Source organism: Cricetulus griseus, chromosome 2 (genome assembly GCF_003668045.3).
Source record: "Cricetulus griseus strain 17A/GY chromosome 2, alternate assembly CriGri-PICRH-1.0, whole genome shotgun sequence".
In the NCBI taxonomy this organism is placed as follows: domain Eukaryota; kingdom Metazoa; phylum Chordata; class Mammalia; order Rodentia; family Cricetidae; genus Cricetulus; species Cricetulus griseus.
Genome location: NC_048595.1, coordinates 265,670,174 through 265,697,460, shown reverse-complemented (window position 1 = coordinate 265,697,460; position 27,287 = coordinate 265,670,174). Strand labels below are relative to the sequence as shown.

Below are 27,287 nucleotides of genomic sequence, written 5' to 3'. Positions count from 1 at the left end.
TGTCCCACTCCTAGTGATGCTATGAACTGAACAATCATTAGTATTGTGACTGTCACATCATTCTAATGCAATGTCACAATTCTTCTGGACTGTTACTGAGTCATTAGCGGGGCCAGCTGTTTTCCATTTCCCTTGGTGTAGTTTTTCCTAGAATGTGTTGTCAAAAGACTCACCCCACCCCACGTCAGTGCTGAAGACAGTAAACAGAGGAAGTGGTGGGCTGGGGTGTTAGCTCAGTGACAGGACAGTTATCAGGAAATGTTCAATCTCCCTCTCTTCCCCCGATTCCCCCCCCCCCCGCCCTCTCCCTGCCGACAACATTTCGCCATGTAATAGCAGCCCTGGCTGTCCTGGAACTCACTCTGTAGACCAGGCAGACCTTGAACTCAGAGATTTGCCTACCTCAGCCTCCCAAGAGCTGGTCTTAAAGGCATGCACCACCTCTGCCTAGCTCTTTCCCTCTCTTTCAACACACACACACACACACACACACACACACACACACACACACACACACTCACAGAGTTGGGGGAAAAGAAATTCTATACATGGTCAAATTTTTTTTTTAATATTTATTTATTATGTAAACAGTGTTTTGCCTGCACACCAGAAGAGGGTGCCAGATCTCATTATAGATGGTTGTGAGCCATGTGGTTGCTGGGAATTGAACTCTGGACTCTGGAAGAGCAGACAATGCTCTTAACCTCTGAGCCATCTCTCCAGCCTGATTAAATTTTTTTTTTTAATTAAAAAAACTAGGGGTTGGAGAAATGGCTCAGCAGTTAAGAACACTGGCTCCCTTCTAGAGGACCCAGGTTCAATTCCCAGTACCCACCTTGCAGATCACAACTGTCTGTAACTCCACTTGCAAGGGATCTGACATCCTCATACCAATGAACATAAAATAAAATAAATTATTAAAAAATTAAAAGTTCAGAGTCTTTAGTCTGTTCTTGAATCCCCCCCCCCCCATGGGGTTTCTCGGTGGCTTTTGGAGGCTGTTCTGGAACTAGCTTTTGTAGACCAGGCTGGTCTCGAACTCACAGAGATTTGTCTACCTCTGCCTCCGGAGTGCTGGGATTAAAGGCGTCCATCACACCGCCCGGCAGAAATTTTTATTTAAAAATTTATGTGTGAATGTGTGTCTGTGTACCATGTGCATGCATGGTGCCCACAGAGGCCAGAAGAAGTTACAGAAGATGGTGAGCTACCATGTGGGTGCTGGGAACCAAACCTGGGTTCTCTGCGAGAGCAGTCAGTGCTCTTTCCTGATGAGCCATCTCTCCAGCCCACCATTCATGAGAGTCTTTTAGGGATCTAGGATTTCCAAAAGACTGTGAGGAGTTTGAATTTACTACTGAGATCAACAGTTTTGACAAGAATACGGGTCTATTCGTAGAGATATTTAAAAACTAGGCTATTCTCTGCTCAGATGTTATATATATATATATATATATATATATATATATATATATATATATATTGATATTGATTCTGCTGCTTGCGGATCAAGATATAGAACTTTGAACTCGTTCTCCAGCACCATATCTGCCCAACACCACCACTGCCACCTGCCATGATAATAATGGACTAAACCTCTGAAACTGTAAACCAGCCCCAATGAAATGTTTTCCTTTATAAGAGTTGCCGTGGTCATGGTTCTCCTTACAGCAACAGAAGCCGTAACTAAGACAACACTTTCCAAGTGATGCACAAACTGCACAATGTGTCCAGCAGGGCCCCGTTGCTAAAGCTCCCACACCCTCACACCTGCCATTTCCTCACCATTGGCTTTGTCTGCTCTAAGCAGCCCTCTTCTTGTTTCTTTTATCTTCACCATTTAACAAGCAAGCTGTGTTCAAAGTGTTGTGAGTGGCACTTGTTGGAAGTTAGAAAGCTAGAGAACTCCTTGCCTTTGGGTGTACGGTACACGGTTACAACATGCTTCACCATGGAACTATTTTTCTCCACATTTGCTTATAGACCAGTTATCACAGAGAGCTCTAGCGCTGTGAAGCCTGTGATGGGCACATGCTATTTTCACGCTGTGAACTCTCATTTTACTTTGTATTTCAAGCTTGTCCACCCCTCTTCACCCAGTAGAGAAGTCTATACTGGCCAGCAGGTATTGAACATAGAAAGAAGTGCCTACAGCATGACAGCCCAATTTCTGCAGACATACAACCTGAAAAGACTGTGACTACTGGTGTATGGCCGACCTCAGTGTCCTCTGAATTTTATTTCTTGTTGTTTGAGACAGGGATTCACTATGTGGTCCAGGCTGACTTAGAACTTTTGATCCTCCTGCCTCAGTCTACTGAGAACTGGGATTATAGGCATGTGCCAGCATACTTGGTCTTTATATCCTTTTTATTTGTTCTCAGCAAATATTTTAGGTCTGTGAAACTATTTCACCTAGATAGCTTAGCTAGTATATAAAAGGATCATTTATTTCAGAAAACAAATATGGTAAATATTTAAACACTTATATGCAAATAATACATATTATATTTCCAGTTGACACATGGGTATATATATATTATATATATAATATATATATATATTATTTTTTTTTCTAGAATTGGGTCTGGAGAGATGGCTCAGCAGTTACAAACACTGACTACTCTTCCAGAGGACCTGGGTTCAATTCCTAGCACCCACATGGCAGCTCACAACTGTCTATAACTCGAAGATCTGATACCCTCACACAGACATACATGCAGGCAAAACACCGACACACCATAAAATAAAAATAAATAATTAAAAAAGCTCTAGTGAGAGTTAGAATCAAAGACCATAATCTAGTTCATTCGATCAGCAAACATTCCAGGAGCAACTGCTGCAAGGAAGGCTGTGCTTGGGCACAGCCATCAACAGAAAAGATGATCTCCGAGTCCTCATGGGCTCATACATGTGGGGATCACATAGTATTCTTTTAGACAGGCTTCACAGAGATATCCCTCTAGAACTTAAGCTCCATGCGGGTCAGGAAATGCTCTCTCTTGCTCACTAGAGTAATGTCTGAATGAATGAGTGGAGAGATGAATGCATTCTATTTAAATGAACTGCTTGTGCACTATTCCAGAGGCTGAACTAGTTTACTGACTCTAGGAAAGCCGGATGAACTAATATACAGCTAATGAGGAGTCTATACTGATGCCTTACAAATGTGTGTGTTGTATGCGTGTGAGCATGTGGGTGTACATGGCCAATCTGCACACATGTGGATGTCAGAACAAATGTAGGCTGTCTTCCAACTGCTCCCACCTTTACCTTGATACAGGGTCTCTCACTCAGCCAGAAGCTCTCATTTTTTGGCTAGAGTGTCTGGACAGTGAGATCTGGAGACCCGCCAGACTTTGCCCCCCACCACTTTTTAAAGATTTATTTATTATGTACACAGTGTTCTGCGTGCATGAATGCCAGCACATCAGAAGAGGGAATCAAATCTCATTATAGATGGTTGTGAGCCACCATGTGGTTGCTGGGAATTGAACTCAGGACCTCTGGAAGAGCAGCCAATGCTTTTAAGCTCTGAGCCATCTCTCCAGCTGCAAGTCTTTGCCCCTTAATGCTGGGGTTACAGGCATGTGCAGGCATGCCAGGCTTTTTATGTGGATGCCTGGTATTTGACCCCTATGTTTCCAGAGCAAAGGCTCTTATTCACCGAGCTGACTTACTAGCTCCAAATAAGTTTCACCCATATTGTCAAATGTCATTTTCATTTTCTATTTACAGGGAGCTAACAGAGAAGCTAAACTACCAACTTTACAAAACAACCTCAAAGGCTTTGTTAACGTAGAACAAGCAAAGGATGGGAGCCGGAATGATCCAGCAGCACTAATTAAAGGCTTCCAACTTGGACGGTCGAGATGGGTAAGGGCACACTTAGTGCCAAGCCTGATGACCTGAGCTGACTCCCAAGACCCACATGGTCTAAAGAAATAACTGACTCCTACATGTTGTCCTTTGACTTCCACATGTGTGCTGTGGTGACATACGTATGGTACACACACACACACACACACACACACACACACACACACACACACACACTAATAATAATAAAGTGCTTCCCTTTGAAAGCAGCATGTTGAAGACGCACAAAGAAAGGCCAGTGAAATGGCATAGCAAGTGAACATCCTGTTGGCATAGCAAGTGAACATCCTGCCAATCCCGTTCAGTCTCCAGAAGTCACACGATGAAGGGAGGGTGTGGTAATATATTGTTTATGATCTAATAAAACTTGCCCAGATCTAATAAAAGCTAGCCACAGCCATAGAAGCTGGGCGGTGGTGGCACACACCTTTAACACCAGGATTCAGGAGACAGAGGCAGATGGATCTGAGTTCAAGGCCACCAGGGGCTAAATGAGAGTGAATCGGTCTAAAGGAGAAACAGAGCTCACACCTTCAATCCCAGTACTAGAGAGAATATAAGGAGCTCAGCGCAGTCTTAGGAGCAGTCTGACATGTGGTGAGAAGCAGTGCAGTCTGGAGAAGCAATCCCAGGACAGGATGGTCCCTTTGGTCTGAGCATTGGTAGAGGTGAGAGCTCTCTAGTGGCTTGGCCACTTTGTTTTTTCTGATCTTCAGCTTGTACTTCAATATATGTCTCTGGGTTTATATTATTCATACTACAGGAGGGAACTGACTCAGGAAAACCAAAACGAAAGACTGGGGATGGCAACATGGCTCAGTGAGAAAAGACTCTTGCCACCAAGCTTGGTGACTAGTGTTTGCTTTCTGCATGGTGGAAGGAGAGAACCAACACCCTCAACTTGTCTCCTGTTGCCACATGAGCACACACAAAACAAACATAAGGGCAAAGAAACTAGCACAGAATGAGGTGACCACCAGAGATTTCAGTATGCCTTCACCCTGCCTCGGGCTGGAGACCTTGTCTCCTGAGAACAGTAAATACTCAAAGGTGATAATTGCAATTACTCTAGAAGACCTGTGACTTCTTTGGGAGATGGATATGTCGGGAGACAGGAGAAATATGGCTTCTAGGCCTTAACTGGATTTAGAATTGTTTTAAAAGTATAGGTTTACACTTTTGTTTGTTTATTTATGAAGAATACTGAACTAGGGTGGTGAGATGGCTCAGTGGGTGATGGTGCTTGCTGTCAAGCCTGATGACCTGAATTTCATCCCTGTAATAGTGGAATGAGAGGGCTGAATCCCAGGAGTTTTCTTTGACATGCACATGTAAATAATAAAGTGCTTCCGTTTGTTACATGTAATATTTATGTTATACTTAAATATGTTAAAATTTATGTGTATGGGTGCTTTGCCTGCATGCATGTGCACAAAGGCACTGTGCTCATGGAGGCCAGACATGGAGGCGGGTCCCCTAGAACTGGCATTACTGATGGCTGTGAGCTGCCATGTGGGTGCTGGGGACTGAACCTGGGAAGGTTCTGTGTAAGAGCAGCAAGTGCTCTTAACTGCTGAGCCAGCTCCCCAGCCCTCATATTATTACAGTTCTGTGTTTTATTTTTCCAGACAGTGGTCAATCAGTAGGAAACTTCTTTTCCCTACATAGGGAAGTCACCTATTAGCCTGTCTCTGCAGTATCGATGCTGGGCATGTCCACTGTTCCCCTCTGGGTTTAGTAAGTCATCTGTAGGCTAAGAGTCCCTCCAACTGTTTGCTTCTCTACTCACCATACAACCATCTCTTTATTGATTGATGTGGGTTTCACTCTGTAACCCAGGCTGACCTCACACTTGTGATCCTCCTGCCTCTGCCTCCAGAGTATCAAGTACTTTAACTGTTCACTGATAACTCTTTGTATTAGTCATTTTCTCCTTGCTGTCACAAAACACCATAAGGAAGGAAGGAAGGAAGGAAGGAAGGAAGGAAGGAAGGAAGGAAGGAAGGAAGGAAGGAAAGAAGGGTTGTTTTGGCTCACAGTTTGAGATTCACAGTCCACCATGAAGGGGAAGGGGCAGGGGCAGGGGCAAGAGCAAGTGTGAGGGAGGCAGTCAGGAAGCAGAGAGACAAATGCTGGGCCCCAGCTCAATTCTCCTTTTTATTGGGCCCAGGACTTCAGCCCATGAACTACTGCCACCCACAGCTGGGTGGGTCTTTCCACAACCTAATCTAGCAACTCCCTCATACACAGGGTCTAGAAGTTTGTTTCCATGATGAGTCTAAATCCCATCAAGTCGACAATCAAGGTTAATCAGTATATCCTTGTTTGGCTATCAAAATAACCATGTTTAAAGAGTTTTCTGCTTTCATACTGGCAGAAAAGTCAACTATTACTGGCTCCTTTAGAGAAAGCAAAACCAGTTTTGTTTTGCTCTTTGAGACAAGGCCTCACTTTGTAGCCCAGGCTGCCCTCAGAATTGTGGCAATACTCCTGCCTCAGTTTCCTGAGCTGGGATTCCTGGTGTGTACTACTACGCCCTGCATGGAGAAAACAGATCTTCCTGATAACCAATTCCCTGTGAATGTGCACTGATGGCGCTGCGAGGGAAAGTGTGGTGCATGTTTAAAAAGGAGGTCCTGGAGCACACCGAGCAAAGGGGAAGCACTTCTCCACCTGATCCAGAATGGTTTGGAGACAGAAATCAACCAGATCACCTTGTCCTGAAGGTAGAGCAGTTCAGAGTTCTGGCTAAGTAGAAGCAGGCTTTCTGCTGACAGGCTTTCCAGTTACAAACCCTTAAAGTAGCAGAATACGGGGAAAGCCTCTCCATGCTGTCAGAACCATTTCTGCCTATCAGTAACACGGCATGGGGGTGGGGGGTGGGGGGAGGGGGGCATCTGACAGGAAGTCATCTTCAGAGTGGACCTGCTGGACACTGGATTGCACCATCACTCCTTCTGGGAACCAGTAACAGGAGGGAAATGTCAATGCTGGTGGAAGTAGTTCTTCATAATCTCTCCCTTGGGTCCAGCAGCAAGTGAGGGAGCAATACACAGGCCTGGAAAACTCTTGGTGTTTAACTTGCTGACCAACTCTTAAAAGAGAAGGAAGAGGCTGCTGTTTTTGTTTTTTGTTTTCATTTAATAAATCTCTCTGCTTAGAGGTCTTAGTTGTCCTTTGCAATCTGATTTCCTATGCTTTTGGAGAATCTGGGGAAGACATGAACTTAAAGCCGCCCAGTTTGACCAGGAGGAAACAAACAAAAATCTACTGCTGCCTCAGAACAGCTTTGAGCAAGAAACCAGGCTAACCATAGAGGTGTTTTGCCCAGTTGAAGGTCCCAGGACAATGGCCATCAACCTGTGGGTCAACTTCAAGCTCACTATATTGAAATCTAACAGATTGGCTTTTCCATTTACATCCCTCTTCCTGTTACCCAACTCTGGCAGCCTGGCTGTCTCTGACTGCCTCTCCCAGCCCACACCTGCCAGCTCCTCTACTCTCTTCCCAGTTTATAGTTTTAGCTCTGACACGGTTTTTATTTGAACTTCCTTAATTTCCTATTCTCATTGACAGGTCTCTGTTTCAGACTTGCCACCATCAGCAGGGTCCTCAAAGTGTCTTAACTGGTGCCTGCTAACTCCTTGTTCCTCTAATCCCATCAATGTGGCCATCCCATCTTCATAATCAAGCCCTTCATCAAGAGCTATATCACATGTCACCATTTCCAAAGCCCTGTCCCAACTTACAACTGGACATAAGTTATTTTCTCTGCCCACCTGACCCCCAACATTAATTCCACTGATATTCACATCTGTATATTACAATCTTAGTACACTTCTCCTACCACCTCAATAAAACAAAGACCCTTAAGGCAAACTACTGCTGCATCATCTGTAGTCAGTCACTTTGTTCTCTGACAATATATACAGAGAGAGAGAGAGAGAGCGAGCTGTGGTCATTTGTTTGGAGATAGGGTCTACTTTTTAAAAAATACTTTTTTTATTTTATGTGTATTTTATGTGTATGAATGTATGTTTTGGCTGCATGTATGTCTGTGTGCCATATGTGTCTGGTGCCCACAGAAGCCAGAAGGCATTGGACTCCTTAGGACTGGATGTGTAAATGGTTATGAGCTACCATGTGAGTGCTGGGAATTGAACCCAGGTCCTCTGAAAGAGCAGTCAGTGCTCTTAACCTCTGAGCCATCTCTCTAGCCCAAGGCAGGTTCTTGATATGTAGCTTAGGCTAACTAAAAATTCACCTCTCTCTATCTCCTGAGTACTGGGATTCTTTTTATTCCAGTTTATTTACTTGGTTTTGAGACAGGGCCTGAAATAGCTCAAGCTGGTCTCAAGCACCCTATGTAGCCAAGGATGACCTTTGACTTGAGTCTCCTGTCTACACTCCCTGAATGCTAGGTTTACAGGTGTGCACCACCATGCCTAATTTCATATGGTGCTGGGGATTGAACCCAGGGCCTCGTACATGCTAGGCAAGAACCATAACAACTGAGCTACATCTCTAGCCCATGGTGGGATTACTTAGGAAATATTTGAATTCAGAAGATATCCAGACTCGTCAGGATCCATGGTCACTCAAATAGTTATTTCAAATGCTCACAACATCACTTCCTTAGAAATGCCTTCTGTAAACCCAGCACGTGAGAGGCAGAGAGTGTGAGGAAGTCAAGATTGTTTCAGGAGCCAGCCTGGGACCCATCAGACCCTGTCTCAACCAATCATACACACACTCCTCTCCCAACAAAGAATCTCACATATGCAACTAATGAGAACTCCTAATGTGTATCTCCTTCATTTAAGAAACGGCTTGTATTATTTTTATGCACAGTGAGCTTATCTAGGAGTTTCTGTTTTCTTTTTTGAATTAAAAAGTAACAGGATATCCAGGGACAAGTGGTTACAGCTCAGCAACAGTAATGTGTAATATGCTTTAGGTATTTTATGGCTGGTTGTGACAGTGTCAGAATGCTGCAAGTCTAAGTGACACTTCAGTACTTTCAGGAACAGCCAAGAATATGATCATAATTCTTATTTCTTCGGGTGACTTATAATGGCAGCAGGAAACTAGCGGGATCATTAAAAATAAAGCTTGCTGACCGGCAATAACCCCTGGATGCCCCGAGAGAGTCGGGGCATTGCAGTTCTCTGAAGGATTCACTTTCTTTTATTAGAGTCAGAATGAAAACTGAGTAATGACTTTACCTCCCCAGGTGAATCAACCAGCCACTAACCATTTTCACCTGATCATTATTTTTCAGCAGCTACAAATTTAAATTTAAAATTAAGGTAGAGAGGGATCTGCTGAGTTCGGTATGGAGAAAATACTCAACAAGCGCTCAGCTGCTGTGGGGCTGGGTTCCCGCTGCTGACTGTCTCCTGAGCAAGGTGTACAAACTCATGGCTTAGGGAATGACAGCACAGTATAAATCAAGACAGCGGCAGGAGGCCTTTGCAGGAGGCAGGGCCTGATGCAACAATTTTAAGGTGCCGGTCTAGCTCCATAGTGCTGCTCAACAGGTACTAAGAGAAAGTGGTCTTCTTGCTTCTGTATCCAGTTAATAGTCCTCACTGTCTACACAGAAAATCAAAGAGTAGTTACAACACACACCTGTTGGAGCAAAGCAGAACGTAACTTTACATGTGGTAATGAGATATCACATGGGTCTTCCAGCATCAGGAACAAGATTTTTTTTTCCCCAAAAGAATTTCTTCTAGGTTTATTTGCTGTATGTGGATGACACCTTTTGTGTATGTAATGACCCTTTGTGTCAGGTTCCCCTCCACCCAGAGTTACAGACTCTATGAACCTTCATGGCAGTGAAGGAACCATCCCTGGGTCTTCAGCAAGAGCAACAGCTCTTAGCTCATCAGTCGTCCTACCAGCTCCTGTCTCTCTAGAGACAAGGTGTCTGTTGCCTTTACTAGAACTATGTAGACCAGGCTGGCAGGGAGCTCAGAGATCCATTTCCCTCTGCCTCCTCAGTGCTGGTATTAGAGGCATATGGCACCATACCTGGCATTTAAATGTATTATTTAAAAATTTTGGTTATGTTGTAGGGACGGGACATCGAGTATGTTGCTAAGAAGACAATGTATAAGAGTGCTTTCTTCTTCTACCCTGCCATCTTAGGGATTGCTCTCAGGTTCTTAGGCCTGTCAGCAGGTGTCTTGACTGCTGAATCTTCTCACCAGTCGTGGTGTCAGTTCTAAATAGAGATATCTATTTTTCTTGTATTGCATCTCTTAAGAAATCTATGTTTCAGATTCATTTGAGAACTAAAACACACTTTAAAAATGACCCAGTGCAATGCTATAAATTTACAAAAGACAATAAAAATGATATGAGAGCCTGTGATTATAGCTATAGGCCAAATCTAACTTCCATTCTCCACAGGCACTTTGCTTATACCAACTTGACTCTATTTACCAAAACAGGCTGCCACCGAACAGCTTTACCCAGATACAACCAAGTGTAAGTACACGCACTGCACGTGCACACACATACACTTTTGGACAAATGGGTGACTACTCCAAGTACCTGTGCCAGGATTAGTAGTAATTAATAAATGAATTTGCTATTATTCTTAAAGATCTTTCAGTAAAATTCAAAACTGGAGGGAGAGGGGATCACAAAAATAATGGAAGTGTAAATCACATGAAAACTGGAGGCTATGGAGCAACACTCTGAGATTTAGAGTCTTGTGCTACCCAGATTGTGTGTACTATCTCTGACACTGAGGCATTCATGGAAGCAGATCATTATCTTATTGAGGTTCACACAAACACGTTAGCACAATTAGGTGACTAAGATAACTCAAGGAAAGCGTCAATGAGGTCCCCACATAGTCAGAAACTAATTGCTTTGAGTGAGTGAGTCTCTTTTCTCTTCCCAGGGAATTCCTTCCTCACAATTCAGACAGAAAAGCTAGTAGATGGACAACAAACCAGTCCTTCTCTCAGGATGAGGACTGAGCAGTACCCGCAAGGCACCTGGAGCAGAGGGTGGAGATGAAGTTCAATCCCTCTGTGGCCACAAAAGCCCCTCAAATGCCCTTCAGTGTGCAGGAAGGCCATGTGTGTTTTCCTGCTTCCCAGCTACGGGTAAGGACAATGAGATTCACAGGGCTCAAAGACAGTGCAAAGGCCAGCAAATGGCAATGCACTGCAGACATAAAGAAATATGACATTAATATCCAGTGCAGGGGGAGAAGGCACTTGCACAATAGTCCTTGTAGGCATCCACCTGAGCAAGGTGCTTATCGCCAGGCTAAAACTGGACAAAGGCTGGAGAAAAATGCCTGAACGAAGAGGCGAGTCTAAACAATCAGAGGAGAAAGGCAAATATAAGGAAGAACTCAATGAGGAAGGGCAAGCATGAACGGGACCAGAGCGCAGAGCAGGCTTCCCGAAGACTTCCGCCTCATGAGTGTTCTGTGGAAGTTTGCATCATGTCTCTCCAGTGCTTTTCACTTTCTTCTCATTTTGGCTTAATCAATCTACTTTTACAATTTTGATTAATAATTTTTGAATTAAAATTGGAACTGTTCCCTAACTCTAAATGGTATTTGTGTCATTTCATAAACAAAATCCATTTCTTATAAAACATCCAGGACTTAAATTTTTATGATATATAAATATTAGTCTCTAAGCCATATGGAACACTGTGGTTATATTTCCTTTCTTATGCATTTTTAATTTTTCTCTACAGATAGGCTAATAATTGCTTTGTTTTATTCTATGTATTCAGCGTGGCTGTTTTATTTATTATTGTGTAGTTCTGGGGATTGAACCTAGGGTCTTACACATGCTAGACAGCATTTTAAAACCGAACTCACCCCTAGCCTTTCTTATATGTACTTTTTATTTTGAAATAGGGCCTCACTAAGTTGCTCAGTTTGGTCTTGAATTCACTCTGTAGCTCAGGCAGGTCTTGAACTTCGGATTTGCCTGCTTTCAGCCTTCTGAGAAACTGGCATTTAAGCCTTGGCAAATTCTGTCACTCAATTTCTTGGACACTCTTTTTTGGGGGAGGGGAATCTTTGAGACAGGGTTTCTCTGTGTAGCTTTGACTGTCCTGGAACTCACTCTGTATAGACCAGGCTGGCCTCAAACTCACAGAGATCTGCCTGCCTGTGCCTATCGAGAGTTGAGATTAAAAGGTGTGTGCCACCACCTGGCTGGACACTCTTGTATAGAATGGTGAGGGAGGTCTTTGACTTCTTCCCTTGATTCTGTGTGGGATTTTGGTGTTACATGGTTGCTCTTCAGCACTGGGCCACCTTTCTAACCCCCAAAGTTTATTTATATTTTTTTAGACAGAGTCTCATGTATCCCAGGCTGGCCTCAAATTGGATAATGTAGCTGAGAGTTTCCTTGAACTCCTAATCCTCCTGCTCTCCCCACAAATGCTGGGGTACATGTGTGAACCACCATGCCTGGCCATCTATAATTCTCAATATGGTCAAGCATATTAGGCAATTTATCAATTCCAATTTTTACTCTTAGAGATAGTTCTCCTGGGACAGGGCAGATGGTTCAGCAAGTATGAGGGCTGCAGCTTAGATCCCTAAGAACCCATAGAAAAGCTAGATGTAGGGATGTAATCTGTTATCCCAGCTCTCCCACAGGGAGGTGGGAGGTAGAGACCCGGAGAATCTCTAGGAGCTCATGGGTGCACAACAAAAGACTTACCTAAAACCTTCTGGGAACAAGGACTGACATCTGAGGTTGTCCCTTGACCACCACATGTGGGCTGGGCCATGTGTGTATGGTGACTGACATACACATGCTCACACATATGAACACACACACACACACACACACACACACACACACACACACAAAACAAAACAAAACAAAACAAAACAAAAAACAAAAAAACCCAAAACAAACAGAGGGGATTTCTCCTGGAGCTCTTTGTCCTCTTGTCTCAGTGCAGCCTGGATACATAGCCATCAGCCTAAGACTTGTTAGCATGTTACATAGGAAGCATGGCATTTAGGAACTTGGACTGTCCCTGTAGCAGACCTGCTTGGGTTTGAATCCTGGGTATACTACTTGGTTGCTGTGTGAAACTTCATTAATTACTTAATCTCTCTGTGCCTCAGACTCCTAATTGGAACAAAACTTGACATATGGTATGTGCTGCTATTGTAGGCCTTATCATTGTTCATGCCTTCATTTAATCACCTACTTCCTAGACTTTATTGTGCATACCATGGAGCATAAAGAATCCTCAGCCCCATCTCCTTGTCTTGAAGGAATGTGTCCCATCTTCTCAGGAACAAGGACAGGGAAGGTACGTTTCCTGAGACCTTGAGCCCACAATATCTCTTTTTCTTCTTTCTTTCTTTCTTTCTTTCTTTCTTTCTTTCTTTCTTTCTTTCTTTCTTTCCCTTTTTCTTTTTTCCTTTTTATCTCATCTGTATTTACCTTTAAAAGCAGAATGTGATTGGGCACTATATTTCCAGTCACAAGCCTTGCTGAGTTACAAGACCTAGGAAAGCTTAGTTTTGTTCTCAGTACTTTGAAAACAAGCCACATGGGGAATTTCTCAGTTGTTTTAGCATGTGTATTTACTTCTAAGACTAGCACAGGGAGAAGAAGGATAGATCTCCATGCCTAGCTGCTTATTGCCTATTCTAAGCTTGTTTTCTTTTCTTTTTAATTCATTTTTATTTTATATATGAGTGCTTTGCTTGTAAGTATGGCTGTGTACTACATGTGTGCCTGATGACCTCTGAGGCCAGAAGATGACATTAGATCCCCTGGAACTAGAGTTACAGTTGTGAGCTGCCAAGCAGGTGATGGGAAGTGAAGCTGTGTCCTCTAAAGAACAGCCAGTGCTCCTAACCATTGAGCTATCTCTCCAGCCCTACAGGCTTCTGATGAAATAAATCTGTGGTATTTTTATGTTTTATAATCTGATTTTTTGTTCTGAGACTGGTCACTGTAGGTGACTGGTCATGGATATGGAATGCTTACTGAGGGGTCTCCAAACTGCCCCTCTGCCAGTCCTTTCTTTGGGGATTGACAGCTTCCTAAGAATGAATTCTTACAGTTTTGAATATGAGGGATTTTAAGCGGGCTGCTAGCATTTTGAACATCAGTACAGAAGGAGAGGGGAAATTTTGTCTTTCAGAATGTGGATCCTCACTTAGGTGCTCTTCTGTAGGACTGCTACCCTTATAACCCTACCCGAAGCTGTGGCCAGTGACCATTCCTGCACCTACAGACTCAGTGTGACAATTCCAATTACAACCATGAAGTTAAATGGATCCCATGAGACTGTATCGAAAAGGTAGGAAGTCTTTGTACCAGAGTTTCTGTACTAAGAGAGATCAAGTGGTTCCCTCTAATGTGCCACCCTCAGCACATGTCCCTTTATTCTTCTGACTTCACCAGGTCCCCTATCCTTCTGCCTTTGATAATGTCTCAGAATGGGTGTTCAAGGCCCAAATTTGTTTTAAAATAACCCAATGAGCTGACAGACAGTGCTCCTGTTATTGTGCAGTGTGCACTGGAGTCCACAGATGGGAAACTGCAGACAGTTAAAGGGTGGTGTTACTACCATGCCCAATTTCTGAAAGCCTCTAAGAAAAACCCCAAAGTTAATCAGCATTCACATAGGCACCAGTGCTGTGCTGCAGGATCTATGAACTCCAACTCAGATGTAAGAGAACGCACTGGTGTGGCCTCCAGCGTATAACTAGTATTTCGCCTCTTACACATATAGGTTATAAAGAATCCACCTGTAAAGAAAATAGGCTTCTATCATGCACAGGAATTGTGTTCTAAGACCAACTACACACCAATGGTATCAAAACCAGGGGCAATTTCAACTTACCTCTCCAATCTGCCTAATCCACACATCTCTTCCAAGAAACTCCTGATGTAAGACGACAGGTGCTGAGTTTAGGTTAAAAGTCTTAGAGTCACTAGTCTTGTCTTTAATAAAAGGCTGGAGGTCAGAATTTATCTAGAAGGAGCAGTTAGAGAAGTTATATAAGTACAATGTATCAATTCAGGAAGTACCAATTAGAGTGTTTCCATGCACGGTAATAGGTCTAATGAGCACATTAACATCCCGGATGACTTAGCAACAATCTTTAAAATTCTTCAGAATTTAATTTTCATAAGGTGTATGCCTCTGGTGATGAATCTAGGACACATGTGTAAGCAGTCACTCTGCCATCAAGCTACATCCTTAGCCCCTTCTCCTTTAAGTAAGATGTAGAGACTTAAATAAAGATATAAATACAAGTAGTCAATAAAGAAACCCAAGTTTTAATAAAATAAAAAAGTTAATCTGGAAATTACACACACACACACATATACACACACACACACTATATACACATGTATACATATACACACAGCGATATATAGACATAAACACACACACACACACACACACACACACACACACACACACACACACACACACACTCGCGCATGCATGAGTTAAGTCGCATCTTAAAGTATGTAACTGAAATGACGGGAGTATTGCGTTGTTTTTTGAGACAGACTCTTTCTATTATGTAGCTCTGGCTGCCCTAGGTAACCAAAAATTTAAAGTGAAACAACCACAGCAGCGGATTTAGTGATATTTTATATTTCATGTCTTTTAAAAGAATGAGTTATTAAGGTATTTCTCCCTTCTAGCCTCTCCTACTTTTGGGAGTGTTCTCACTTTTTCTTAACAAATCTATGCTCCAGCTTTGATAAAAATTCAATCACATATTAAAATTAAAGCTTTCAATTTTATTCAGTACAAATTTTATGAACTTTTCATAATTTGTTTCACATAAGGATTTACAAGGGAACTGTAGCAAAAATAAAAAATAGTCTACCATTTTGTGAAGGTGCTATTAGACATTATTTGATAATTCTTTTAGGTAGTAGGAAAATATAAACACCAAAATTACATAGTACTTGCCAATTATATTGCTTATATAACTCCCACCCTCTCTGACTGACATATTTTATGCACACAATAAACACTTTTCAAGATATAAAAGCAGCTTATTAAGTGCCAGCAGTCTTCTGTGTACATTTATCATATTTCCATATGCAGAAGATAGGGTGTGCATGCAATACCTTATGACTCATGGCCATGTGCTTCCCATACTGAAATGCCATGTCCTGGACCTCAGCATCATGCTTTGCTAACTCCATTGCAGCCTGGCAGCTCTTCGCCAGCAAGGCACAATGAGACAGAAAGGTCTGCTCCTTCCACGTCGACATTCCAATGTCATCTGTGATAGAATGTTCCTAAAAATGGAAGAAGGTCAAGATGAGAAGGCTTTAGATAAATTTAACTGTTTTTGAAGAATAAAAGCATTAAGAGCTGGCCACGTCTGGTGGCGTACAGTTGCAATCCTGGTAACTGAGAGGCAGAGGCAGGAGGATTCCAGGCTAGCTAGAGCTATCCTGTCTTAAGAAAAACTAAAACAAACAAAGAAACAAACAAAAAGAAACAAAGTAAGGAACAATTCAAAACATTCCCACTTGTGCAACAAGACAGAAATGGAGAACTAAGCCCTGCTCCAGCCACCAAGAGCAGTGCAGGGTAATGAAGAGAAGGTAAGAGAAATGTAAGGCACTGGTTTTTTAGTTCGAAGCTTGAGAATGTCTATATTTAAAACAAACATAGTGGAAACTTAGAGCTCTAAATGGACTCCTGCTTATATGCACTGTCAGTTCTAGAATGTCACCGAGTGTTCTGAAACACAAGGCTCCTACTGCATTCAACTTATGTGAAGATAGCGAAGGCATAAAGACAGTGTGCATTGGAAAAACTAAAATGACTACATACAACAAGATTCTTGAATATAGTAGCAAAGGGCATAATTAATAATGAACACAACCATCTATAAAACTAGTCAGAAAGTGTTATAGACAAGGTCTTTTATTCTATGATATACACATATATTTAAAAAATAGATCCGGGTGTTGGTGGCGCACGCCTTTAATCCCAGCACTGGGGAGACCGAGGCAGGCAGATCTCTGTGAGTTTGAGGCCAGCCTGGTCTCCAGAGAGAGCACCAGGATAGGCTCCAAAGCTACACAGAGGAACCCTGTCTCAAAAAACCAATAAATAAATAAATAAGTAAATAAATAAATAAGTAAATAAATAAATATAGAGCCGAGCATGTTGTCTTGCCTACAGAATGAGTTCCATCCAGGACAGTCAAGGCTATACAGAGAAACACTATCTCGAAAAACTAAACAACATCAGCAACAATAACAACACCCCAAAAGTAGGATAGGCAAGGGCATGGATTTCCCTAGAGAAGTTTCTAGGGCTTGTTTTTGTGGCTTCTCACTCTTAGCTGGTGAATGGGGAAACTAGATGGAAATTTCTGTATTTCTATCAAAATTACTAATGTATTTGCTCAATAACCTAGGAATTACACACCTAGAAGTCATTTTATGCATTACACACATATACAACGGAACCAGTATTTTCCTGTAGTAGTTCAGTATCTATCCCTAGCACAGGTGTGGACTTTAGGAGCCCATTCCACATAGATGAATACTCCCTGAACCAAGACACACGGGGTGGGCCTAGGCCCTACCCCAAAGGATACAATAGACTCTGAAGACAACCTATGGAAGACCTCATCATCCAGGGGGAGCAGAAAGGATATGTGATAGATAGGGTTTTAGTTGCTGGTAGAAGAGGACGGGAGGGAGTGGGAACTGGGATTGTCATGTAAAACAACCTTGTTTCTAATTCAAATAAAAAAAAAATCTGCAGAAAAAAAAGAGAAAAAAAACAGAAAAAAAAAAAAGAAAAAAAAAAAAAAAAGAAATCTCCAGAAAGGCTCCCCAAAAGATGCTAGGGAATTATTTCTTTAATCTTTCTGTGTTGGTAGAAAACAATGGTGAGTGTAATTAGGAATAATTATTAAAAGAAAAAAATAAAAAACAACAAAAAAAGAAGGTCATGGTTTTTGATCATCTAGCAGCTAGCTGCCACAGTGATGCTCATTTAAAGACAGAATCCAGAATCACACTGGCCTGCAGGATATGTGCCTGGCTGGATTGCTCATCACTTTCTGTTCTTTGTTTAACATCCAATTTCCTTCTAACCATCAATCTACTTCTCTTCCCATCATTCCCATCTCCTCCTCTGCTTTAAACAGCTTCTTTTTGCTCATGTCACGCCCCTCACAGTCTCCTTTGGTGGAGGACTTATTGTCTGTCTCCTTCACCAGAGTACAAGCTCCATGAAAGCAGGGATGGCAGTTGTCCTCAAGTGACCCATGGACACAAATCCTGGTGGACATACAAGCACCTGTGACGGTGTGTCAGTGTGTAATATGTATTCATCAAATCTTTTCTCTGTCTTTGGTATTTCTCTCCTCTGTTTGTTTCCTTTGTCCTTCCTACCTTGGTTGAAATAAATAATCAAAGTAATTATCCTTTACTGTCTCTCATTTGCTCATAAATCTATAAACTCCAGACCCCACTTTACGGTAACAAGCAATACCTTTTGGGCCCAATTCTTACCCCAAATATCCCCTATGAGATCTGCATTTCAGTTACAGGACACTTAGTTATTTCTTGAATTAAATACTACTTTTCTATTTGTAGGACTTTTGAAATATTACTCTCTTCAAAGGGATTATTTCCCTGTACTCTCTGTCCACTAAACTAAGTATCTTTAGGACAAATATCATTTGAAGAATATTCTAAAATATTCCCACAAATATTTGTTTCTTTCGAAAAACATAACCTCTAGCTGTAGTTTGATACAGTGCAAAATTTCCCAAATTGTGTGAGTGATTACATATCTGTTTTTCTGACAGCTGGCCATAGGTCTTAATCACCTTCATATTTTTTTTAAACCATTTAGGCATCATTTAATTTTTTCTTTTGAGACAGGGTTTCTCTGTGGCTTTGGAGGCTGCCCTGGAACTAGCTCTTGTAGACCAGGCTGGGCTAGAACTCACAGAGATCCGCCTGCCTCTGCCTCCCGAGTACTGGGACTAAAGGCATGCGCCATCAATGCCCGGCTTCAGTTGAATTTAATATGCAGTTCTTTGTTCACTTAAAAAAAAAAAAGCTAATGGGTATAGTACAATTAAAGTGGAACTACTGGTACATAGTGTGCCAAGGATAAACCTCAAAACAGGTTGCTAACTGAAAGGAAACGATGGAGTAGTTAAGAGCACATGTTACTTTTGCAGACCTGGCTTAGCACTCATATGGCAGCTCACAAATGCCTGTAACTCCAGTCAGAAGGAAACTGATGCCCTTTTCTGATCTCCATGGGACTAGCCACACATGTGGTGCACATGCATACATGTAGGTGCATACATTTTAAAAAACGTTACTTAAAAAATAACTCAATTTATGACTCTTGATTAACTTTTGGTTGTTTGTGTAACACACTCATTTATGCATTGTGGGCCAGATCTCTGCAAAGCAATTTAGATATGAAGACTGATAAGTAGCTTGTCCTCAAGAAGCTTATGGTCCACCCAGGCATAGAAAAGAACAGAAACACACGCACACAGAAGACAAAGCTTTCAACACACATTAGATGTGACTAGCATACCATTTTTGTGGCATGTTAAAATTACACATTAATCTTACTATGCATTATTGTCTATGTGCATATGTAATTGTGTATATGTAAAGGCTAATTGCAGAACCTGAAGCCACCAAAGGTTTAGTTCTGTTCATTGTGTATTTCTTACTGGGATTTAGACTCTTTATTATTCATCACTTTTATATTTTTAAATTATTCATGGAACATACAATTTCTGAAAAAGATTATTCAGATAACCAGAAACAATTAATTTATGATCCCTTGAAACCTACTGCCATAACTTAATTGGATCCTAAGTTAATAACTCTGCTCCTAAGTTAATCAGAAATGTTATTCCCTGAACATCAAGTTATTATCTATTATGAACTTGGTTATTAATGAAGTATAATACTTCTATTCATTTCTACCAGACTGTCACATACATACTAAGAAAATATGCTCTACAAAAATTAATGTATAATTTTAAAATGCCAAAAAAACTGGTATGATAGCCACATCTAAACCAGTCTCTTTAAACATCAGATATACAAAATGGGTGTGAAGGGGCTGAATGTAGTCAGAATAGAGATTTAGATATACTTACTGCAGTACAGTATGTGCAATTTTAAAAACCAATTTAAATTTAGTCTGAGACTTTCACACATGCAATCTTATATACTTATTTATTTTGAGCAGGGTGCCATGTAGGCTAGACTGGGCTTCAACTTCTTACATTCAAGGATGACCTTGAACTCTGATTTTCTTCACACCTACCCCAAGTGCTGGGACATAGATATGCACACTATACCCTGCTACAGAAAGTTTTCTTTTTCTCTTTGTGGTACTGGGGATTGAACCAAGGACTTCCAGCATGCCAGGCAAACATGCTATCATTGAGTTATATTCCCAGCTCTCTCTCTCTCTCTCTCTGTGTGTGTGTGTGTGTGTGTGTGTGTGTGTGTGTGTGTGTGTGTGTGATTTAAGACAAGGTCTCAGTACATAGTTTAGGGTGGCCTTGTAATTGTTATTCTTTTCTTTAGCATCCTAAGTGCTGGGATTCTAGGTCTGTGTTGTAATGCCTAATCTTTTTTTTTCTTTTCTTTTCTTTTTTCTTTTTTCCTAGACAGGGTTTCTCTGTGTAGCTTTAGAGCCTATCCTGGCACTCACTCTGGAGACCAGGCTGGCCTCGAACTCAGAGAGATCCGCCTGCCTCTGCCTCCCCAGTGCTGGGATTAAAGGCGTGCACCACCAACGCCTGGCCTGTAATGCCTAATCTTACGTGAAGTTTCTTTGTATGTTTATGTATTTATGTTTGTCTGAGACAGGGTCTCTTTATATAGCTTGGTGTCCTAGAACTCAGAGGTCTGCTTGATTCTGCCTCCCAAATGCTGGGATTAAAGGGGAGTAACACCATGCCTGGCTGTACACGAAGATACTACTGAAGATTCATTATATATAAAAAGATGATCTACGAAGTGAATATTTACTTTTAATGGGATTTATTTATTTTAAGAAGGGGTAATTTATGCCATTATGTATACTGAATAACTGTCAGAGGTATCCTAATTTAGATTACTGTAACTTTGCTCAAGATTTATTTTGCTTGGTAAAGCTGTTTGAGATACGAGGAAGGCATAGGTTGATACTGTCTGAGATGGCTGCATTGGTGGTCTATTCACTTGAGTATATGAACATCCGGGGTGGGATAGCTGTGGACACTGGTGTGTTACTAAGAACCAGTTTCTCACTTTTTGTCTGTGAGATGCACACTCTGAGCTGCTTTGCTCATGTGGTAAAACATTTGTTTCTATTCATGGGAGGTCATTTGTTACCATGGCTGTGAGGGCTTCAAGGTTAGGCCCATGTTCACTGGGCAAACACAGATCTGCTGGGCCAGAGAAAAGCCAGAATCTGTTGCGATAAACTGTTTTGATCATGAGTTTTAGAAACTCAGAAGCTGACCATCTGTGCAGTGGAAAGAATGTTTTTAAAGTACGTAGAGGTTGGAGATGTGCTCAGCTTGGAGCATGTACAGGAAATGAGTATGTGTCCCTCCAAATGTACCCTCACATGCTACTCTGTACACAGATGCTTTAGTTTCATGCCACCCACTTTAGATTAATGTTCTGGGTCACTGTTGTCATAAGCACAACCTAAATATGGGTTGGGTAAGTGACTAATTCCTTTAATATCACATTTTAATGCTTACATTACTTCCTTCCTGTGTACTACATACATGCCTATTACCTATAGGGGCTAGAAGAAGGTATCAAATCCCCTGGAGTTATAGACTGTTGTGAGCCACTATGTGGGTGCTGGGAATTGAACCAGGATCTTCTGGGAGAGTATCAACTGCTCTTACCCACTGAGCCATCTCTCCAGCTCTCTTATCTTCTAGGGTAAAAAGTAGATTGTATGTAAGGGTGAATGATGCATGCCATCAATATATTGTAAAAAAAGGCACAACCCTATATATTAAGCTTAGGAGTAACACTCCTTGCAGAAATGCAATGAAGGGATCTGTAATGCGTATGTCTTCAGGAATCATTAGGCAATATGAGGAGAAAAGGATGGTGTGTTAACTGCCTCATCTTATAGGACAAAATAATTTGTTTTGATTTATATCCTATGCACACAGGAGATAGTAAAGTAGGTATATGTAAGTTTTCCATTCATGTAAAGCATTTTTAAAAACAACTGGAAAGTTGTGACAAATGTATATTACTAAAACCCTTCAAAAATGTTTTTAGGGGCTAGGGAGCTGGCTCAGTGGGTAAAGTGCTTGCTGTGCAAGCATGAGGACCTGGGTTTGGATCCTCAGTGTGCATCTGCAGCCCCAGCTTTCGGGGTAGGAAAGAAGAGCAGAGACAGGCAGGTCCTGGGAACTCATGGTTCAGCCAGTTTCCTGAAGCATGGAGCTCTTACTTCAGTGAGAGATGCCGTCTCACATAGGGTAAATCCTTTCTCCTGACTTCCTCAGGATTTGATAACAGTGATGAAAAGGAATACATGCTCCTGAGCCCACTCCAGGGACTTCCGGCAGGAAGCTTTAGTTCCTTGCCACATGGGCCACAATGCAGGACTATTCACATGATGCGACAACTGGCTTCCCAAAGAGAGTGATTCATGAGTAAATGCAAGACTACAGAGAACTTCTTATGCCTTTACATTCCTGTCTTGGAAAAGGAGAGCACTGGGAACACTAGGGGGTGGGGCTCACTGATGATCTACCACAGATGAAGTCTGTGATTACAGTTATTGGCTCAACAGCCCGAATATTTTAGTCTCTTAAGACATTCTGCCAAACTGCTTTTAGGAAAAGCTTGTGAGCCACATACTGACCAGCCAATTCTGAGACTGTCTTGCTGCTGACCATTATTATTGTTTTGGCTGTTAACAAGTAAAACATGATGCATCACTACAAGTCAAGGAGTCAATTCACTGATTAGCTGATTGTACATCTTCCTATTACACCTTGATCCATGCAAAAGCTTAGCTGAAGCCAGGATGAGTAGGCCGGGGGGGGGGGGGGTTGTCAAGCCAAGTGTAGCCTATGGTGGAGTGAGGCATGAATAAGGTACTCTTCTTGACTGCTACAGATGGATGTCTGTGCCTTCTCAAATGGAAACACTGAAGCCATGATCCTGAGCATGGGTATCTTTGCAGCAAGAAAGTAGTTAAGGTTACATGAGGTCATAAGCCAGTGACCCTAACTAGTAAGATTAGTGCCCTTGATATCAAAAACCTCTCTACTACTGTCTTTCTTTACCATGTGAGGATACCTCTAGATAGGGGATGCCCACAGACATGGAAGAGCCTTCACAAGAGATTAATAGGTGCCCAGAGGCTGGGCATTGGTGGCGCACACCTTTAATCCCAGTACTCGGGAGGCAGAGGCAGAGAGGCAGAGAGGCAGAGAGGCAGAGAGGCAGAGAGAGGCAGAGAGGCAGAGAGGCAGAGAGGCAGAGGCAGAGGCAGAGGCAGAGGCAGAGGCAGAGGCAGAGGCAGAGGCAGACTCTGTATGTTTGAGGCCTGCCTGGTCTACAGAGTAAGTTCTACCACAGCCTGAATTACACAGAGAAACCCTGGCTGGGGATAGTGGTTAATGCTTTTCTTTCTTTTCATTTTTTGTAACAAGGTCTTACTATGTAGCCCTGGCCTGAAACCTGCAGTGATCTTATCTTTGCAGTAAAGCCAGTTGACTGTGGATGAAAAAGAGGAAGCCAGATGAACAACACTCATTTTTCTTTGCTTTTGATTCTGACACACTGTGAATAGCTTCATACTCTGCCCACTAGGCTTCCCTGCCATGATAGACACACCCAGAGTATGAGCCAAGGCAAACCCTTCCTTCCTCAAGTTGCTGTCAGATACTTTGTGACTACTGACTAATAAACATATTTATACACTTCTTCCCACATCTTTCAGCATGATCTTAAACACCAGAATGTTGATATACTGTCTTAAAGGCTTTTGAAAATATCTACATCTGATTATCTATTTCATTCCACCTCAAAATTAGCAGCATAAAACAATAGTCATTTTATTATTTGCAGATATTTTTGTGGGTCAGGACTTTAAACAAGGCTCTGTGAAGATGGCATAGCTGTTTCATGATGGATCTCAGTTGGAAAGGCCACAGACACTTGGGATCACTTGGAAGGTTGGTCTGGCATAGTTTCCTGTTTATTTCCGACAAAGCACACAACAAGATACACTCAAGGGAAGGAGAGTTTATTCTGGATTATTGTTCAAGAAGACACAGTTCATTAGGGAGTAAGGTACAGCAGCAGGAGCAGGAGGCCAGCTTGTCACAATGCATTCAGAGTCAGCAAACAGAGAATGAGTAGAAAGTGGAGATAAAACCTTAAGGTTTCTTCCTCATTGAGGAAGGCTCCATGTATGCAAGGTTCCACAATCTTCTCAAACAGTGCCAACTGGAGACCAAGCCATTAAACGTGCAGCCAATGGGGACATTTTACTTTTAAACCACAACAACTGGGGATAATTCCACTGGCTGGGGGTGGACTAGCTGAATTACCAAGGATCTGATTCCAGCAAGATGACTTATTCATGCAATCTGGGACTGATGACTTGAACACCTAGTGTTCAAGAAACTTTTCACAGATAGTGCTTGAGTCCCCAGGGGGCACTGTGAGAGGGAATGCTTAAGGACATCATTAAGAGACCCTTCAGTGACTGGGAAGCCTCACAGTGCCACTTCAATGATACCTATTGGCTGTGGTGCTCTTAATCCCTCTAAAATTCCCGGAAAAAACATGAGTTCCCACCACCAAATAGGAGGCTATGGGAAGAGACTCAAAAAATTTCCATTCCCCTCATTTTTAAGCAATATAGGTTATCATCATTACCTTTATTATTTATTTGTTTGTCTTTTGAAACAGGGTTTCATGTAGAGCAGACTAGACTCAAGCTCAACTCTATGTCACTGAGAATGGCTTTGGACTTCTGATCAATCTGGCTCTATCTTCTGAGTTCTGGGATTGTAGGGCTGGTTCATTGTGCCTGCTTCATGTGTTATAGGGATGAAACCCTGGGGCTTCATGCATGCTAGGCAAGCCCTCCACTAACTGAGATACAGCTCTACGTCATCTCTAGGCCCCCTCTTTTTTTTTATTTTTTTAAGACTGAGTCACCTCCATCCCAGGCTGGCCTTAAACATTCTATGTCATGGAGAATGACCTTGAACTCCTGACCTTAGGACAGTTCACACATCTGGTCCTGGAAGTGCTCACCCTGAGATGCTCATGAGATTCCAAGAGGAAGTGTTGAGTAAACAGCTGGCATTTAGATTCAGAGCTCAGGAGCAGCTTGTGATATAGATAGAGTGGGGACTCAGTTACATACAGATGGGTGGTAACTAAAGGCCTGGTTATACTTCTGAGACGTTTCTTCTGTCCTCTGAACAGAATGGTATTCTTTAATCTTTTGGGGCTCATATTCTCTCTCTCTCTCTCTCTCTCTCTCTCTCTCTCTCTCTCTCTCTCTCTCCCTCCGTCTTCTCTCTCTCTCTCCCTCTCTCTTCTCTCTCTCTCGTGTGCAAGTGTGTAGGACAGAAAACATCTTGCAGGCATCAGTTCTCATCTTGCACCATGTGAATTAGATTCTAGCAGTCAAACTCATCAAGTTTTCAGCCTTGGTTGCAGGGCCCTTACTCAGTGAGCTATCTTGCCAGTCCCTCAGGATGGCATTCTTATAAAACAGCTCACACACTTAATAGTGACATTGCATTGCTCAGGCAAACACACAGTCTTGTGATGTTTGGCTGTCAGTCAGTGACCTAGGGTACTTCTAAATGGTTAAATTCGATTAAAAATTGAACAAATAAAACTACTTGCCAACCAGATGCACTCTAAAGGGGCAGGTGTTTAACCAAAAGAACCACTGAGCATACTAAGCCTTCTCAGTCACCAACAGCCATCCTTTTTCTCATCCTCTGAATTGAGTAAACTATTTTTTAAATGTTTAATCTAATACTAATACCCTGAGATTTGATTTCAATATGTCCATTGAACACCTTGTTGCTTTTGAAGCCCCTTCAAATAAATGGATACACACACACACACACACACACACACACACACACACACACACACACACACACACACTTGTCTTCAAAGAAAAAAAATGAACCCCTTCTGTTTCTAATCTAGAATCCCCTGACCCTCTCCTGGTTCCTCTTCATCCATTTTATGGGCACCGTCTACAAAGCCCTGGATTCTTCCCGTCTAGTACTCTGTGCTTCTGTCTTCACACAGGTGCAATGATGGCTACACCTAAAACACTATGGTCCTCCCTGCCTGTCAAGGATGGACTACTGTCATGAACAACATGGGAACTACTTAGGCCAAGAAGTTTATAACCAAGTGACTACTTCAACAATAATCCATGTTTTTCATTCTAAGAAGACAATAATACCTAGGAAAAATTTGGAAAAATTCCTCAAAATGCATACAAGCACACTGGATATTGTCTTTGTATGTAGCTTTAGGATCAACACTGATGAAGACTTTGTGGCTTTGGCCTGATTCATGATTTCTTGGATTACAGAAAGAAAAATGCAAGAAGCACAGACGTGCAGCTTAGCCAGAAGTTACAGACCCCACAGTGGACACAGCAAGGGCACAGCACAAGGGCAGCTGTGGTGGGGTAGGGGACTGCAGCCCAAGGCCGCTGCTGGAGTGTGAAGTCCTGAGTGAATGTGCACTGTTGACACGGCATGGCCATGCTGAGGACTCCAAAGCCTTGGACCCAGGGGACACTGGCAAAGCCGTCACACATGTGTGCATCTAAGAGTTTATAGACAACTGACCAGAGCATGTAAACACTAGCAATTGTGGCTTCTTCTTCATGGACATTTACAGCCTCAAACTGTTCACCTACAGAAAACTCCTACCAGAAGCAGTCAATCCTCCCCCCACAACAGTACGTAATAAACACTCCGAGATTTTGGGTTGCAGCATTAGCTTGCAATAGAACCTCATCTAATCCTAGTTTTACTATATGTTCTTTCTTCATTCCCTTGCTGTCCCTAGCCAGGGTCTAGGGACCAAGCTGCATGGACCATGGCGTTGTAGGAATTCTGTAGATTTTTCATGAGAGGATTAATGAACAATGAAATGTTTTAAAAATGTTACCAGTGTTTCACAAACATGCTTGCCACAACTTTCCTGAAACACTTAAGTACAAATTGTGCTGCCTATAGTAGAGTAATATATTATTTATGATTTAATGAAGCTTTCCTGAGGATTCAGAAAGCAAAGTCATCCACAAGATAGAGAGGTCAGGCAGTGGTAGCATACACCTTTAATTCCAGGACTCAG

General features: G+C 42.1%; 1 protein-coding gene across 4 annotated transcripts in view; it reads right to left on the bottom strand.

Annotated features, from left to right (window-relative positions):
- The window catches only part of Pdss2 (decaprenyl diphosphate synthase subunit 2), a 233,477-nt gene that overhangs the window by 36,304 nt on the left and 169,886 nt on the right, over window positions 1-27,287 (bottom strand). For all 4 annotated transcript variants that reach the window (XM_027402245.2, XM_027402247.1, XM_035440369.1 and 1 more), the window contains 2 exons: window positions 16,002-16,175; window positions 14,749-14,880 (listed from right to left, as the gene is read on the bottom strand). In XM_027402245.2, coding sequence (XP_027258046.1) covers window positions 14,749-14,880; window positions 16,002-16,175 — 306 coding nt within the window. The remainder of the gene's footprint in view (window positions 1-14,748; window positions 14,881-16,001; window positions 16,176-27,287) is intronic.